The 16,900-nt window shown below is 43.2% G+C and overlaps 1 protein-coding gene across 2 annotated transcripts; it reads right to left on the reverse strand.

The window, feature by feature from the left end:
- Window positions 1-1,995: 1,995 nt before the first annotated feature.
- RBX1 (ring-box 1) lies at window positions 1,996-15,960 on the reverse strand. Of its 2 annotated transcripts, XM_077914380.1 has the most exons (5): window positions 15,801-15,960; window positions 13,817-13,895; window positions 8,464-8,534; window positions 5,354-5,439; window positions 1,996-2,183 (listed from the first exon to the last, which is right to left on the reverse strand). In XM_077914380.1, the coding sequence occupies exons 1-5, from the start codon at window positions 15,876-15,878 to the stop codon at window positions 2,171-2,173; spliced, it is 327 nt and encodes a 108-aa protein (XP_077770506.1). In that variant the 5' UTR covers window positions 15,879-15,960; the 3' UTR covers window positions 1,996-2,170. The 2 variants fall into 2 exon arrangements, with proteins under 2 accessions (XP_077770506.1, XP_077770507.1); XM_077914381.1 differs by lacking the exon at window positions 5,354-5,439.
- Window positions 15,961-16,900: the final 940 nt, after the last annotated feature.

Genomic DNA, 16,900 nt, shown 5'->3' on the forward strand with positions numbered 1-16,900 from the left:
CCTAACACGACTGTAAGTAGACCTGCTTTGTGTTGTCTGCCCCATGTCACCCCCATTCTTCTGGGAACTGTTACCCTCCATCACAGTGGCTCTCAAGGCAGTCACTCAGTTTCACAGGGATCTATGACTAGTCCAAGTGCAGGACCCAGTTGGGATTTGGGGAATCAGAACTAAGTCCCTGTAGCACCGGTGTTAGAAGCAGTGGCAGCATCATTTCCCTGCCCTACGAGGCTACTGAGAGTAGCGGGTAATCCCAGCAGTGATTCCCTGGTTCTTTCATTCTTCGGTCCAAATGTATCCCTATCCCTTTCTCAGGTCACATTACATAGCTTCGTACCTGCCAATAAATTTCCCTTACCTCAGCAGAAGTGGATTTCTGTATTCTGCAAGCGATGGTACTAATTAATACTCAAGCAGAACTCGCCAAATATGTATCATGTGTGAAAAGTGAGGTGTCTGCTACCTAAGTATTCAGTTTGGCCACTTGAAAGGAGCTTAAAAAAGGGTATTTCTGTCAAGGGTAGTAGCCCTAAATTAACAGCAACAGTTGCAGCTACTTGCTATATGACTTGGCAGTTAACTGAGGAAGGTAGGTGGTTTCTTTCTTTCTTTCTTTCTTTTTTTTTTTTAAGATTTTATTTATTTATGTAGGGAGAGCATGAGCAGTGGAAGGGGCAGAGGGTGAGGGAGAGAATCTCAAGCAGATTCTGAGCTGAGCATGGAGCCTCAGAGTTCGATTTCAAGACCCTGAGATCATGACCTGAGTGAAATCAAAAGTCGGGACACTTAACCCACTGAGCCATCGCCCCAGGAGGGGGAGTTTGATCCAGATTTATTAAGACTTCAAGGTTCTTAATAACTAAGGTAGAGATTCTTAAACTTTTTACTCTCAGGATCCCTTTAGGATCTTAAACATTGAGACCTCAAAGAATTTTTGGTTTTGTGGGTGAACTTCTATAGATGTATCTATATATATGTATAATGGAAATCAAAACCGAGAAATTTCAAAGACTTAAAAAGAACAAAACTCATCGTGTTAACATAAATATTTTTATTAAAAGCCACTATTTTTCAAAACAAGATTAAAGAGTGGCACTGTTTTACATTTTTGCAAATCTCTTTTCTATCTAGTAGAAGACACCTGGATTCTCATGCCTGCTTCTTCATTCAGTGCATTGCTTTGGTTGAAGTATATAGAGCAAAACTGGCCTCATGCAGACATGTAGTGGAAGAGGAACTTCATGAACCTCCTAGGGTTCCAGGAACCCCCAGGGGTCCTCAGACCATAATTTGAGAACCACTACAGTAAACTAGACTATTTCTCAGTTAAAGACAACATCACCACTGAATTAGTTTTAGAACTGGCAATTCCTTCCATGGCCAACACTTTTTACTTTATTTACTTTTAAAAACTAATCTCTATACCCAATGTGGCATTTGAACTCATGACCCCAAGGTCAAGAGTTGCATGCTCTACTGACTGAGCTAGCCAGGTGCCCCCATGGCCAAGACATTTTAAACAAATTGCAAAAGATGGTGGTGGTAAAGGCAACTTGAATTCTTTTTAATTCCATTTAAAGTGACACCAATTTTCAACTTGAGTTCATAAATTATTCTTTTGCCAGCCATAATTATATATTAGATTTTTTTCAGGTTTATTTTTCTAAACTGAGAAAGCAACATGTCATACATGGTCAAAGTCAACATTTGTATAGTGGTTTTACAGTTTACAAAGCTTCTTTCTGTGCACATATGATGCCATTTAGTTTCTTAGGAGCCGTTCTAGAGGGGAGAGTCGAGCAGAGAGATGACTTGCCCAAGACTGCCATCATGGACCAGGCTGTGGACCAGGATTCCTCGTGACCAGGCGATGTGCTCACAGGACAACTCTGCTCTAATGAACAAACATTTCACTTTCAAAAGGAAGCCTTCCAACATAGGAAGAGGGGACCCTTTATTTATGTTCACTTTTTCACATACACAAGAGACAGCATCTGTTCTAGAATCCAACTGGATTTTATTTGACACAGAATACAATATGGCTGCAGGAATAGCAAACTGAAAAGAAAAAGCAGAAAAGACACAGTTCTATCTAATTTATAATTAAGTAACAGGAGGGCAAGTCATTAAATGAATAACAGAACAGTTGAGCTTGATGGAAGAATTCTTTCTAGTGCCCATACCTGAAAGACAAAGTATTTTTATTTATTCCTTAGTAATGTCCTGCTTGAGACTACAAAACCTGCTAAAACATATGAGCAAATGTAATGAAAACTTTTAAAAGACAGAAGTGAGCACAAGCATGCTCCAAGATTGGGCTGACACTAGTCTCTGCCCCTTTAATTTTATCCTTCATAACACTTTACCTACCACCCCCTCTTAGTGACAGTCCCTCCATGGGACTCAACTATACCCACCTGACCCTCCTTCCAGTTACCAGACAGATGTTGGGCAGTATTAGGGAGGCGAGAGGGAAAAGTCAGAATTGGTAGCTGAGGGGAAGCCGCTCTGTTGGCTCGGGTCAGTGGCTTAGACACCCTTTAAGCACTCAGCCTCTGCTTCCCACTGCAGCCTATTTTCACTTCAATTCTGCTACTCAGTCAAATATGGAGAAGAGTCATTGAACAGATTTCCTTTTTTTTTTTTTTTTTTTTTATTTATGATAGGCACACAGTGAGAGAGAGAGAGGCAGAGACACAGGCAGAGGGAGAAGCAGGCTCCATGCACCGGGAGCCCGATGTGGGATTCGATCCCGGGTCTCCAGGATCGCGCCCTGGGCCAAAGGCAGGCGCCAAACCGCTGCGCCACCCAGGGATCCCTGAACAGATTTCCATTTCGAAATCTATCAGCAGGTCCAATTTCTGCCCTGATTACATTCAGCATTCTACAAAGAGAACTGTAGAGAAATGAAGTATGGATTTCAGGTAGTTTCTGATTTCCCCAAAAGCCAAAATTTGGCTCTAGCAAGATTATAAAAACAATTAAGGCTGGGAAATTTCTTCCACATATGAATAGATTTCTTGAACAAAAATCCTCCATTATTATCTTACTATCTTTTGTCTGGTTCTTTATGGATAGTCTCTGATTAAAATACTTATCACAGGGGATCCCTGGGTGGCGCAGCGGTTTGGCGCCTGCCTTTGGCCCAGGGCGCGATCCTGGAGACCCGGGATCGAATCCCACATCAGGCTCCCGGTGCATGGAGCCTGCTTCTCCCTCTGCCTCTCTCTCTCTCTGTATGACTATCATAAATAAATAAAAAAATGTTTAAAAAAAAATACTTATCACAAAGTATAACATATAACATGATACATATAACAATGGGTGGAAACCAGGGCACTCGAACTCTAGGTCATGGCTTCAATCAGTCTGAAGGACTACTAGGTGCTTTAAGCACTTCTCTTAAGAAATCCACTTGAATATTGTCTAGAAAAAAGTTGTGCCAAATTCCACACAGGGCAGAGCTCCAGTGTTTATCAGTAGACTGGAGAGCAACCCATAGTTGTCCATCAGATTAAAGAATGCCATCATTTGTTCCTTAGGAATCTGTTATCCCAACACACTGTTAAGCACTGCCTGATAAGGCCACTGGCTGGATAAAGTGGTGGTGTCCCACCATGCCCAACATGAGCAATTCTTCGTATTCCCCCATTTCCCAGGCTCAGTCCTGGGAAGATTTAATGGGCAACATGGGACAGTTTTGGTCCAAAAACAGAACCTGGAGCCTGTTCCAGGGCAGAGCCAATTACAAAGGCCTCTCTTGAGAATGCAGAACAATGCTTTTGCCTTGATTGGTGTGACTTCATGATTCTACTCAGAATGCAAGCTCCCATGGATGGGGAAAGACTGTCCCATACGTTTTCATATCTTACACATTAGGTAGCATACACTTTGCTGAATGAGGCACAATGGTATGAGTTAAACACAGTCTTTGGCAGATTTCTTAAAAAATGGACATGCATTCTGTAAGACTTTCAAAATTCTTTACCAAAATAAATAACTAAGCATAAAAGCAAAATAACTGTACCAATAAGGGATTTCTAAACATTTCACAAACTAAAGAACCCCATTTTTTAAACCTAATTATATCCTACTAATCAAAACTCATATTAAAAATCCTCCTTCTCATAAAAAATTTGATAAAGCAAACGATCAATAATTCAACAGCAACAAAAAAGGGCATTTCACAGAAAAACAGGCATAAAACCGTATGAAAAGTGGCCCAATCTCACTCAAAATTCCAAAAAAGCAACTGAATACTAGTTTTCAACCACTGGAACAGCTAAGATGGAAAAGTGTGATTATGGAGCCTCGGTATGAAATGGAGAAAGGGGCATTCTGCTGTACTGTTTAACGAGAATGTAAATTAGTACATATTCTTGGGAAAGGAAAATCTGACTTTATCAAAAATAAAAATGTACATACTCTCTACTCAGAAATTCTTTTAGGAACTACTGCTACATATATACTTGTACATATTTGTAAAGATTCATGTATAAGGATGGTCATCCCTACACACTATTTTTAAGTGAGAAATCTGAAACCCAAATGTCTGTCATTGGGGACCGATTAAATAAACTATGGTACATCAACATACAAAAATACTCTGCAACCATCAGAAAGGAGGTAGTTGGATATATAAGGATCTGGAAAAACTCCAAAATGTATGAAATTAAAAAGCAAGGTGCATTACTATGCAGGATGCTCATATTTATGTTAAAATTATATATGTATATCCACCCATATACATGTCAGCAGACCAATGGAGATAAGAGATACTATGAAGCTGATGGTCACTTCTGGGAATAAGATTAGGAGACTAAGGTGGGAAGCTAATGTTTTCTGGTATGCCCTCTTAACTACTTGAATTTTTTTTTTTTTAACTACTTGAATTTTAAAAAATTTACCATGTCATGTTTTATTTATATAACTATAATTTAGTTGAGATAGCCATAAATACCATATCAGAATTAGTCAGCATGAGATAAACAAATGAAGCAGGATAGGTGGATGGATTTCTAGCCAAAAGCAAAGACACTGGTTAGTTACTGGAGCCTTACTATGGATCTGATTCCGGAAATATCTAATAGTTTGCAGATTCTCATGTTTTCTATTTTCACAGACCCTGGGAGTTGGGAAACTCTAGGCTGCAAACTTCAGGTTGGCCAAACCTTTGTGCCTTTTCCTCATAGACAAGTCTTTGTTTAACCAACCAAAAGTTAGTCTGTAAAACAAGCTATGTTCCCCGTCTCTGTCTTCTAAGACTATGCACCCTCCTGCTTGAGGTGACTCAAAGGATGACACGGACCACAGAGCCCAGTCTTACAACATCAAAACAGCCAGAGACACCTACTTTTGGAATTCCCACTCTCTGTTGTCCAACGGACACACCTGCCGTGTTTTGAGCCAGCGAGAGATGCAGTGGAAGTGAAAAGCATGCTGGAAGAAAAGATACATTTTATTAAAAATCATTCTGTGCAGGTGTAGCCATCTGCTGATAATATGTCTCCAGGGCAGCGGAGCAGTGACACATAGGGGGCCAGCAAACAACAGGAGACAACAAACAATGAGAGGCAAAAGGTCAACAACCTCTTACGCCTTGGTTAGGTACAGGATATTTCCACTGAAACATCTGTGAGAAATGTCCTAACTACTAAAAGACATTATTTAGGAAGCATCATCTATGGTATAGCAGTATGCTCGTTCCGCTTTCCTTAAGGGAAGATGGAATGTGGCTTTCCTGGTCCTATTCGGCTGGGAGGGGAGGCTTCTACTTTCCTGTACTTTCTTCGGACACATGCCCAGGAGGCCCTTGATCGCAGGCAGATTTCAAACTTCCCCATTCTTGGTCCCCAACAGCCCCTCCCCCCACTGGTAACCCTGAGAGCAGCGACTTCTGCTCAGCCTGCGGCAGTGCACGCTGCCACTGCCACCTACCCAGAGCTGAGACGGGCACTTCCCCAATCTCTGCACACCCAGCTCAACTCTGTTCAAAAGACCTTACTTCCAGATTCGTTCAAGGATGTATTGATATTAAAACAGCTCAGTACTTGGTAAGCCTTTAAGCGGTGAGGCACTTAAAAAGGAATGAGGTAAAAAATTAGGGTGAAAGGAAGCATAATGATGGACGAACTGCACATAAGCAACTGCAAAGATCATCAAATGACTTATTTCATGATAAAGGCAAGAGGTAAAATGGCCTGAGTACCAAGAAAGCTGGTAACTGACAGGGAGCTAGGAGGCGGCTTTCAGATCTGAGCAAAAGGAAAATCTGTATGAATTTTTCCAGTGTGAGTGAATGACATGCAGATGCTAATCACAATACCTCCACAATGGACATTTATTCTCCTCCCTCTGCTCACTGGAGCAGGGTATTAAGACAGCAGCAGCAGCAGCAGCAGCAGCAGCAGCAAGTGTTCCCCCTCATCTTATCAGTGATGGGCTGGCTCAGGCAGGGGAAAAGGGAAAAATGCTCACACACACCCCAAAAAATGAAAGCTTTTGCAAGCTTGATTTAATAACAGCCTTGAAATCTGGTCAGCATGCCCTACCAAAACAAGCATGGAACTTCAACTTCAGTGGATCATCTTCATGGGCATTGTCTTTTCATAGGCAAAAACAGAATTCAGTAATTAAGAGTGGAATCCACAGCCAGTACACTATGGATGTTCAAGAGGACAAACATTCTCCCAGAGTGAGAGCTTTAGAAGATCCCTGTCATACAACTCATTGACTCTCATACAACTCAACTGTGTAAAAGAGAAAAAACAAAACTTCTAAAAAGCAGAAAGCTGAGGCATTTTTTTCAATCGCCAGGTTGTAGGGACAGGCTCACCCAAGGGTATTTAGATGCCTTTCTCCACCTCCCCCCACCCCTTAGGCACCTTGCAGCAGTTCGGGGTCCTTCTATCCTACATCTATCTTAGAAGATGGAGGGCAAGAGGGGCTGCAAATAAGGCTGCAGAGCAGATGACAGCATCACTGAACCACCCTGGTCCCAACTTTCTTCCTGTTAATAACCTAAGGTCTGTTGATGGGTATAGTTAGCAGTCTCAAAGTACACTGACTAGTGCCTTAGAGTTTACATAAGATGCTAACATATATTACCTAGTTGGAGCCTCACAGCAACCCTGGTGAGCCACCGTGACAGGTATTACCTTCATGTTGCGGATGGGAAACTGAAACTCAGACAAATCAAGTGACTTGCCTAATTCATGGAGGCAGTAAGAAGACCCAGAACTGGAAGCCAGCACTGGTCCAAGGTTTTTTGCGACACCGTGCCTGCTCTTTTTTATGACGGGTTGTCTGAGCTAGTCTCTCCTTAACCAAAGTTAAGGTAAAGTTCACTTCCTTTTCCTTCCACCAAAAAATGACATGGCTCTTGTTATATGTCTGAATGTCAGGCATAGCAAAGAGCCCGATAAATTTTATTTCTTTATCCCCACAGACAACAATAGCCATCCCTTGGCCAACACAGGTTACTGTGAAACTGCAACAGGCCCTGGCAGATTTAGAAGGTGCACCACAGGCTTGGGCAGGGCAGAGGCTCAGCCTGCTGGGGCAAAATACTGATAGGGACTATCTGCTCAGTAACCACCACCACCACCCCAGAGCTGAATTTATTTATATGTATTTAACAGAAACTTAGGTCTACTATGTGGCAGGATGAAATCATTTCATCCTGATTTTAACTCTGTGCATGAGAAAGCCCAGGCTTAGGGATGTCCAATACTTTGTCTGAAGTCGCTAGAGCAAGTAAGTCAAAGACAGGGAATGTTAGGCCTGTGCCATGCTGGGGGCTGTGGGTCCTCTTTCCCCTTGGCACAGGAGGACAGGACAATTTTAGCTCATGTGACTGTTACTACATGGCTATACAGATGAATTTTTAACACATGCTAGAAATAACACATTTGATGTTGTTATCCTTCACAGCTGTCACGCCGTGGAAAGCTGTGCATTCAGTCCAGTGATGCTGTACAAAACATTTCTGGCATGAGCCATGTTAAAAAAAAAAAAATCATAACTTAGTACACTTGCCACACTTTAAAACACACATGCACCGGCCCTTGAACGCTCATTTTATTTGCCAAAGTTAGTTCCACAAGGCATATAGCCCTAAAAACAGATCTGTTAAAAAGGTAAAGATGTCCACCAATGGGAGAATATTCCAAAGACTGCCACAGTCTTTGCAGGCAATTCCCAAAGATGAATCCCCAAAGTGTTGCTAGCAAAAGTGGGTCCATTTTATAATTAAGACAAAATGGTACCCCTGCAATAACCAGTAATTTTTAACCTGAAACAGGCGAATAGTACAAAGATTTCAAATCTTTTTAACTATTTGTATACCTTTTGGGAGAAAGCTAGGCTAGTCGTTTTTTTTCCTAGTTATTTTCAAGACTGGCAAAGCAGGAAAAGTGGTAATATGTTTACAAGCCATGCTGATAGGGAAAGATGTTTCCTTACGTTACAGACTCCCCATGCAACAGTGCACTCTTCAGAAGTAGCAGACGCCTGGTTAGCTTGACATTCTATGCCTGTGGGAACAAGAGCAACAAGATTACTGGACCTCAGAAGCAGCGACCTTTCAATCTCTGGCAGCCCTACCCACACAAGGACAGGATTTGGGCAGAGGCAGGGGTGAGGGTGGTACAAACTTGAACAAAATCTCAAGTGGTTAATTAGTCAGAATTGTTTTTTAATGAGTGTAAGAAGGGGTGAAACACAGAAGGTAGATAGGTGACTGAACAGTTTGCTTTGCAATGATTTCCTATCCATGTTCACAGAATGATGAAGGAAAAGGCACATTTGTTCTGAAGATCACCTGACCTGTCCAAATGAAAGTGATTTCTCCTAGCCTGGTCAATTTAGAACATTCTTAAAGCTACCTAGTAACTCTTACTGTTGTGAGAACTGGCATCTTCTCCCTGTTCTTGGCAAAGGCTGCCTCTTAGGCCCTGACATCATTGATGGCCTAGCTGGGTAACAAGCTCCAGTGTCCCTAAAGGGGTCAGGCAGGTACGTGTGAACCGGGACAGAAGCGAAATAACAGGGTGACGAGGCCTGGGGCAACCTGTAGTGTATGCTCTGTGTGAAAGCACCAAAACACAAACATCTTTAAAACACTGTCAAACAAAGCCAATCTGTTAGGCCAATGGGTTAGAGATTTGGGGCCCACCACGTGGTGATGCTTACCATCATCCCTGAGGTCGTAAGGGATGAACAGAGATGCTTATCATCTCTGTTCACCAGATTCTGTCTGGTGAACAGAGTACATTATGGCAAATATATCCAAGTATCAATTTCATAGAGGTGGAGGAGAAGGGAATTTAAATAGAATACAAATCTGACTGAGATCAAGAACTGATGAGTAAAGCTCTACTGGGGATAAATATTCAAGGAACAGGAATTAGTAATGTCTAATTTGCTTTCTCTGAAGGTGGTAACTAAATGGAGTTTCCCATTTGAAGAGTAAAAAGTTTTGGGAAAGACTATTTAATAGGAGACAATTACCTCAAACTTCCATAGGTGGGAAACAGTAAAACAGTATGCAAATAATACTGAGACTTGAATGGGTCTATTTGATCTTTGGGGAAGAGATATGCCATAAGAATTTTTTTTTTCTACGCCTTAAAAACATGAAAGGCAAAGATCTGAAATCACAGGACTTCCTTTTGCTACCAGATTCACACTACAAAGAGAGTAACTAGGTTTTCCTTCTGATAGGAGTAAAGAAGGGTCTATGGAGTATATTCAAGTATTTACTGGGGCTATGACCGAAAAGTAGAGAATATAAAATCTGATGTCCTTCAGGTTGGAGCCTCTCAGATGAGGCCAGGGTATTATGACATTAGCTAAGTAAGAGGCATAATTATTGAAATAAATAACAACTATTTCAAAGTACATAAATTTGTCTAGGTCAAGGTATTTTTAAGGGACTCTGTCTTTTTATGCCAAGTGCAAAGTAGGCTCTAGGTAGTTGAATAAGCAAACAAAACCACTTCTACAGAGTGAATGGGGACCAAATACATATGTATTTTTTACCTGATAATTCCTAACAAAGAACAAAAATATATAGAAGGGATAGGACTGCAATCTAGAATGCCACATAAGAAAGGAAATGGCATGGAAAATGATTAAATATGAGTATAAAATGTTTTCAAATAGAAAACATTCTTGAGCTGTTGGTGCAGAGTGAGTACAGGAGTTGAGTCCTTCATTTAAACAGGAAAAGTAACTGTTCACTGTCAACCTAGAGCAGCCAAAACAAATAGCACATAATGGGTTCCTATCATACCCCTACAAAGGCAGAGGCTTAATGCATGTGATACATAAAGCTTGGGGACTTTTAAATTTCAATACAAGAGCATTACCACCAAAGGACTGCCAAGGAAGCAATGGCTTCATCTCAGAAACGGACAGATTTCACTTTTTTTTTTTTAAGATTTTATTTATTTATTCATGAGACACACACACACACAGACGGGCAGAGACACACGCAGAGGGAGAAGCAGGCTCCATGCAGGGAGCCCGATGTGGGACTCGATCCCGGGTCTCCAGGATTAGGCCCTGGGCTGACAGCGACACTAAACCACTGAGCCACCTGGGCTGCCCAGATTTCACTTTTAAAAGAGGGATATGGACCTATGGTTTAGGAAGAGGCTAATTTCTCACGGGCAAAGGCTGGGTCTAAGCCCTTCTGGATGCCCTTTTCATTTGGAACAAGATTATCTGAGGTAATGGAGAAAACCTAGAAATATTGTGCATTTCAGCAACTCTTTAGAACAACAAAGAAATGGGGCAATGTACAATAAATACAAAGCTAGATTAGGGCATGTAGTATCAATTTTGACTCAAAACAGGAAGTCTTCAGACCAAACATTCTCAATTGGGCACAACCATAATCACTCTTATTTATTTATAGCTATGTATATAATTATTCACTTAATGCCAGGCCAGAATTTATTAGAAAATGGCCATTGCTAAATCAAGATTCTTATTTTCAGCTTTAACAAAAAGTCTTTTTATAAGAATCAGAATCCATTTATTTTTTTTTTTATAAATTTTTTTAAAATTTTTATTTATTTATGATAGTCACAGAGAGAGAGAGAGGCAGAGACACAGGCAGAGGGAGAAGCAGGCTCCATGCACCGGGAGCCCGACGTGGGATTCGATCCCGGGTCTCCAGGATCGCGCCCTGGGCCAAAGGCAGGCGCCAAACCGCTGCGCCACCCAGGGATCCCAGAATCCATTTATTTTTTTAAAGGAAGACAAACCCAGTTGTGGCAACCAGACTTCTCTTTAGTGTCTGTAATAAACAAAAGGTTATGTTTCTTAAAGTAAAAACTTGATCTCAGTCATTGTTTTATCCTGGTGCCTAGCAAAATGCCCAGGATGTGAGTATTCATTGCATGAATAAAAGACAGGACTCTTAATTATAAAAAACAGACTCTTAATTATAGAGAACAATCTGATGGCTACCAGACGGGTGGTGGGTAGGGGGATGGGTTAAACAGGTGATGGAGATTAAGGAGTACACTTGTCATGATGAGCACCGGGTGATATATGGAAACGTTGAGTTACTATATTGTACACCTGAAACTAATATTATGGTGTATGTTAACTGGAATTAAAACCTTAAATAAAAATAATAAACTGTTTTATCAATTAAAACTAAATAAATGAATGACTTGAAAATGCTTTTATAATTTCTTGTTGTAAAAGTTCAATATTCTGGGGTGTCTGGCTGGCTCAGTCAGCAGAGTATCAGACCCTCAGGCTCAGGGTTGTGGGTTCAAGCCCTACGTTGGGGCCTACTTAAAGAAAAAAAAGAGTTCAATTATTCTACTTCACCTAACATTTAAAATATATGATAAAACAGACAGGAGTCTAACTGAAGACCTACATTGATCCCTCAAGAGTTCAACTCTAAGAGAGAGTATCAATAGCCTTTATCTGTGGTGCTCCTCCCAAAAAGCACATTCTCTTGCATCCAGAGAGACACAAAATAACTTAAATATAGAAGCAGGAAAAAAAACCCAAGCAGGGTTATTTGAAATCATTAACTATTTACAGAAGAGAGACCAAGAAAATAAAATTTGCTTTGGGCACAACTCCTTACGAAAATGTAAAGCAACAAAATTGGCAAGCATGTAATCAAAGACCCCACCCAAACACATTTAAAACTGTGCATGTGTTTTTCTGTGATGGGTTTCTTCTATCTATATTAAACATCATGGTAGCTGCTGTCTGCTTTGACTGTTGTGTGAAAAGGTAAACAGGGTCAAAACTCAAAGAAACAAAGGGCAATAAACTATCAATACATGATATTTGATTGGGGCTTTCCAAGTTGCAATGATCACAGACTATTCTTCTATTTTGTATTTTAATTATTCACTGAGCAAGTATTTAGCAAGAACCTATTATGTACTAGACACTATGCTGGGAGTAGAGCAGTTAAAAACATAGATATGATTGAGAACCAACTAAATTAAATACTACCAAGGAAAGTATAGACGGTCTTGGGAATATTTAATGGAACCATCATAGTCTGTGCGTATTTAAGTATGGCCAGGGAACACGTCTCTGAGCTAGTTCAAGGTGAGATCTAAAGATCAACTACGGATTAGTTCCACATCGTCCAATAAAGTAACCACTAGCCACATGTGGCTGTGAGCACTTGAAATGTGGCTAGTCTGAACTGAGATGCGCTTTAAGTGTAAGTACACTTCAAATAGTACCAAAAACAGAATGTAAAATAGTTCACTTTAAAATATTTACATGTTGAAATGAAATTTCCTTGGATATAGTAGGATAAATAAAATAGAAATCATCTGTTTCTTTTTATTTTGATGTGGGTACCAGAAAAATTTAAATTATGTATGTACTTGCATTTGTGGCTCATATTTAGATTGGACAGTAGTGGGTCAGGCAAAGGTAGTGGGGAGAAGGGGAATATTCCAGGCAAAGGGAACAGGGCATATTAAAGGCTCTAAAAAGGAGCACGGACACTTCGAGAATGGAAAGAAAGCCAAAGAAACTACCAGAGTGAGCAGGAGAGTGGTGCAAGATGAAGCTGGAGAGGCAGGTGAGTAATTTTCAAAGTAAGTGCCTGTAAATGCAACTCTACAAAGCTGAAATTTCTTCATCTCATATCTGATCTCTGTAACAAACCATTTCAGTACCTGGAAGAAAAAGTAACCTCAGGTGTTCCTGGTGTGATCAACATACTTGCCCCTATTACTATAAGGACACGGAGTCCACGGATAGCTATAATCAAACCCACCATATACTGGCTACTATATGGGATGGAATCTGTAGATTTAAATGAAACTTCTTTACTGCAATTAGTTGTCTATTTAGATGCTGGCACCGATGTCCTCTTAACTTTGGGGCTAACACTGAAATTCCTTACTTCTTTGGCTTCTTTTCTTTATAAATCTTGCCAAGCAAAAACTAGCTTTGGTAGAATATTTTAGCTCAAAGTTTATTTTTTTTTTCCTTTCACTATTTTTGCCTTTGAGTCTGGGTATGAGATGGGAAATATAGAGGAATAATCAACAGTGCCTCTGTGTCCACAACTCATTCTAAATGTGTGCTTGCCATCTTTAGACTGAGTAGATTTATTCTGAGAGATGAGTATGTCTCCAGGATATCATTAAATCTACTCTATTTCAAACATACCAACGGACTAGAGGCAGAAGACACCAAGTGTTCTGACTATGCTTTATATCTCCTTGGGAAGAAATTTGGTCACATCAGAATAGCCACAATCTCTGTAACCTTCTCAACTTCCTCCCATCCACCTCCAGTTACTTACAAAGATCCATAATGTGGTTCCTGCAGATGGCACAGTTATCAACCACAATATCCCAGGCCCAGAGAGCTACTGCATTCCACTGCAAAGAGAAAAAGGGGGAACAATGCACTCTCCTTGTAACACAGGCGTACACACACTCTAGGATTTCATGCTGCAGCTACAGTTATCATCTCTTTGGCCACAAGGACCACCAGACACAGGAGCTTGGGGATATTACCTTACTCTTACTCATTTTATCAGAGGGCAACAGCAGACTACAAGTGTGCTCACCCATTTTCCAAAAGGCTGAGTATATGAACATAAATTAATGAATCCTCTTTATTTTCTCCTACAGCTTACAATAATTTAGTCAACTGTATCAATGTAAGAAAACCGGGAATAATTTTTGAGAGCCTGTTTTAGGCTTAATAAGCACAAATTTGAATTTCTGCAAAGGTAAATATATGCTCTTCAAGGCAGCTTTGAAGGTATGAGTGGGGAGGTGAAAGCTGGGGACAGAATGAACTAAGATGATGATTGGATCATAAAATGGGTAATCGTGGGATAAGCTGGATAACTAATTATCCAGTGTCAGTACAGAGCAAGGTCATCACTTAAATCTCACAAGATTATTTCACAACAAATTCTAGAATTCACTAAAATTTTGGTTAGTTCCTTCCATCAAATAAACTGGTGTTCTAAACTTTTACAAGCTCAGGCTCCTATTTAGTTCAGATAATTCCACTTAAGAGTTCATCTAAAAGCGGTATTTAAGTAATTCAACCTTTCTGGCTTCTGCAATTATAAATATCCCCAAACTCCCTTTTCATCCACCAATTTGGTGCCACTTCCAAAACCTTCATCTCTTTCGAACGCAATTCCCCGTCTAGTTAAACTTCTTTAGCACTTTCCGACAGCTTCAACTTGAACGGGGGAAAAAAAAAAAAAAACCACAACAAAACCCTATTTCTATTCTTCAATATGGCTGCTGGCTGTAACTGAGCATGCAGTGCCCACAATGAAACACCAAAAAAGCACTAGGAGGGGGGAATATTGTCAGTGTTTAGCCAGATGTTCCAGGAATAACATTTCCCCTATTTGAGTCTTCATTTTGAACAGATTTATTTTATATCATGTGAGAATCGGCACTTTCCTCCCAAACTGTTGGCAAACCACTATAAAGCAGTTCATGCAAAAAGACACGTTCCACATTTTTGCTTTCCCAGTCACCAGGTCGTTCGCCACTAGTACTCAACCCTTCCTAAATGACACAAGGTTTGGGCTCGCATTTTCTTTTTAACAAATTCCACCATGCTTCCCCCCCCCCCCCCTTTTCCTTTTTGGACAGAGGGATTCTGGAAACGAGCACAGGACTGTGGAGGCTGTGTGACAAACCAACAGACCTCTCAGAAGAGCCAAGAGTTGTTACACTGGAGACACTTTAACTCGGCGGGGGCGAGGACTAGAGAGAGGGCTGAGGGAGGCCTCGAGGAGGCGAGGACCAGGCTGGGGTCCCTCAGAGTCAGAGGGACCCCGAGCTTCGGGAAGGGGCGGGGCAAGGAGATCACCAGCCGGGCTCCTCAAAGGCCTCCACTGCGGTAGGAACTCAGGTCCCGGCTTTCGCCGCACTGCCCCCATCCTCCACCCACCGCAGCGCTCCGACTCCCCCTTCCATCCACCCCACCCACTCCTCCCCACCCCTCCACCACTCCAGTGACAGCTCAGGCGCTTGGCTCCCTCAGCCAAGTCTCAACCCCGCGCATCTCAACAAGCGCCTCTGTGATTGGCCCCTCAGACTCCTAGTGAAACCAATACTGCCATTGGTAGTGGGCCCCAGTCACGCCGATCAACTCTAAGACCCGCCCCCCAGCTTCCTTTCCTGGTACCCGGTCCCAGGAACGCCCTGAAATGAAGCCCTTTCCTCCGCGCCTCGGTCATCCTCGGGCCTGCCAGCCAGATCCGCGCCTCTCTAGCCTCTCTGAGGAAGGCGCTGGCGAGACCCAACCTTTTTCACTTCAAAGCGCTTCTTGCCCGCGCCGCTGTTGGTGCCGCTCGGGGTATCCACATCCATCGCTGCCGCCATTTTGGAAACACACGGTCCGTCGTCCGGCCACTGCGCCTGCGCACCAGCGCACGCCTCGCTCCCCCTCCCGGCCCGGCACCTCCTCCCGCACCCCGCCCCTTACTGGCGCGCGAGGGGCAGGTGGGGGCGGAGCACGTGGCCACGCCTCTTAAAGGCGCTGGCGCAGGTCCCTCCCTCCTCCTTCCTGCCGCCGGCCCCCGCGTCGGCTGGGGAAGAGGCGGTGGCCGGGGCGGGGCCGGGCGGGGCCGAGCCGACGTGCTCGAACCGGGTGGAAACGCTCGAAAGACTAGTCTCCTCCCGCGGGAAGCCCCCGGCCGCGCTCCCTCGGCTGGGGCGGCGGCTGCTTCCTCCGCCTCGGCCGCGACCTGCCGCCCCGGCCCCGCCCCGCCTTCCCCGCTGCCGCACCGCTCCAGCGCCGGCGGGTCTTCCGCAGCGTTCCGCCCGGGGAGCGGCCAGGGCGGGTGCCCCGCCTCCTGCAGCCGAAACCGGAGACCCCGCAGAGTCGCGGGTCTCGGCTCGCTTCCGAGCCAGGCCCGACGTGCAGCCTCGCTGGGAAAGCCGGGCCCAGGCGCCGTTAGGTCCCTGATTCCGATTCGGGAAATGCTCGGGATTCGACAGGGAGCCGGGAGCTCCCCGAATGTCCTCTCCAGGGCCCAGCCGCGTAGGCATTCTCCCGTCCTGCCTCAACCTGCCCACCTGGAGCCTCGGGGATGCCGCCGCCCGCCCGCCCCAAAAGCCATCCGTGCCAGAATGCCCTTTGGTTAAGGCGCAGGGTTTCAGTTTCACATACTCTTAACACACCTTTCCTGTTCCTCAGTTGGCCACCTAACTGTGGGGGCCCCCTCTCCCTGATCTCCATCCTCTTCCCGCTCCTTGCGCCGTGGGCACACTGCAGTCCTACTTGACTTTGTGTGAGGCGTTTGGCCATTGATTCTTACTGGTCGTTCCCAGCCAAAGCACCTGTACTTCATGTCTGCACCCGGAACCCCTTGTGGCTCTCTAACCCTGCAGAGGTATGACTC

Source organism: Canis aureus, chromosome 11 (assembly GCF_053574225.1).
Source record: "Canis aureus isolate CA01 chromosome 11, VMU_Caureus_v.1.0, whole genome shotgun sequence".
NCBI classification, from domain to species: domain Eukaryota; kingdom Metazoa; phylum Chordata; class Mammalia; order Carnivora; family Canidae; genus Canis; species Canis aureus.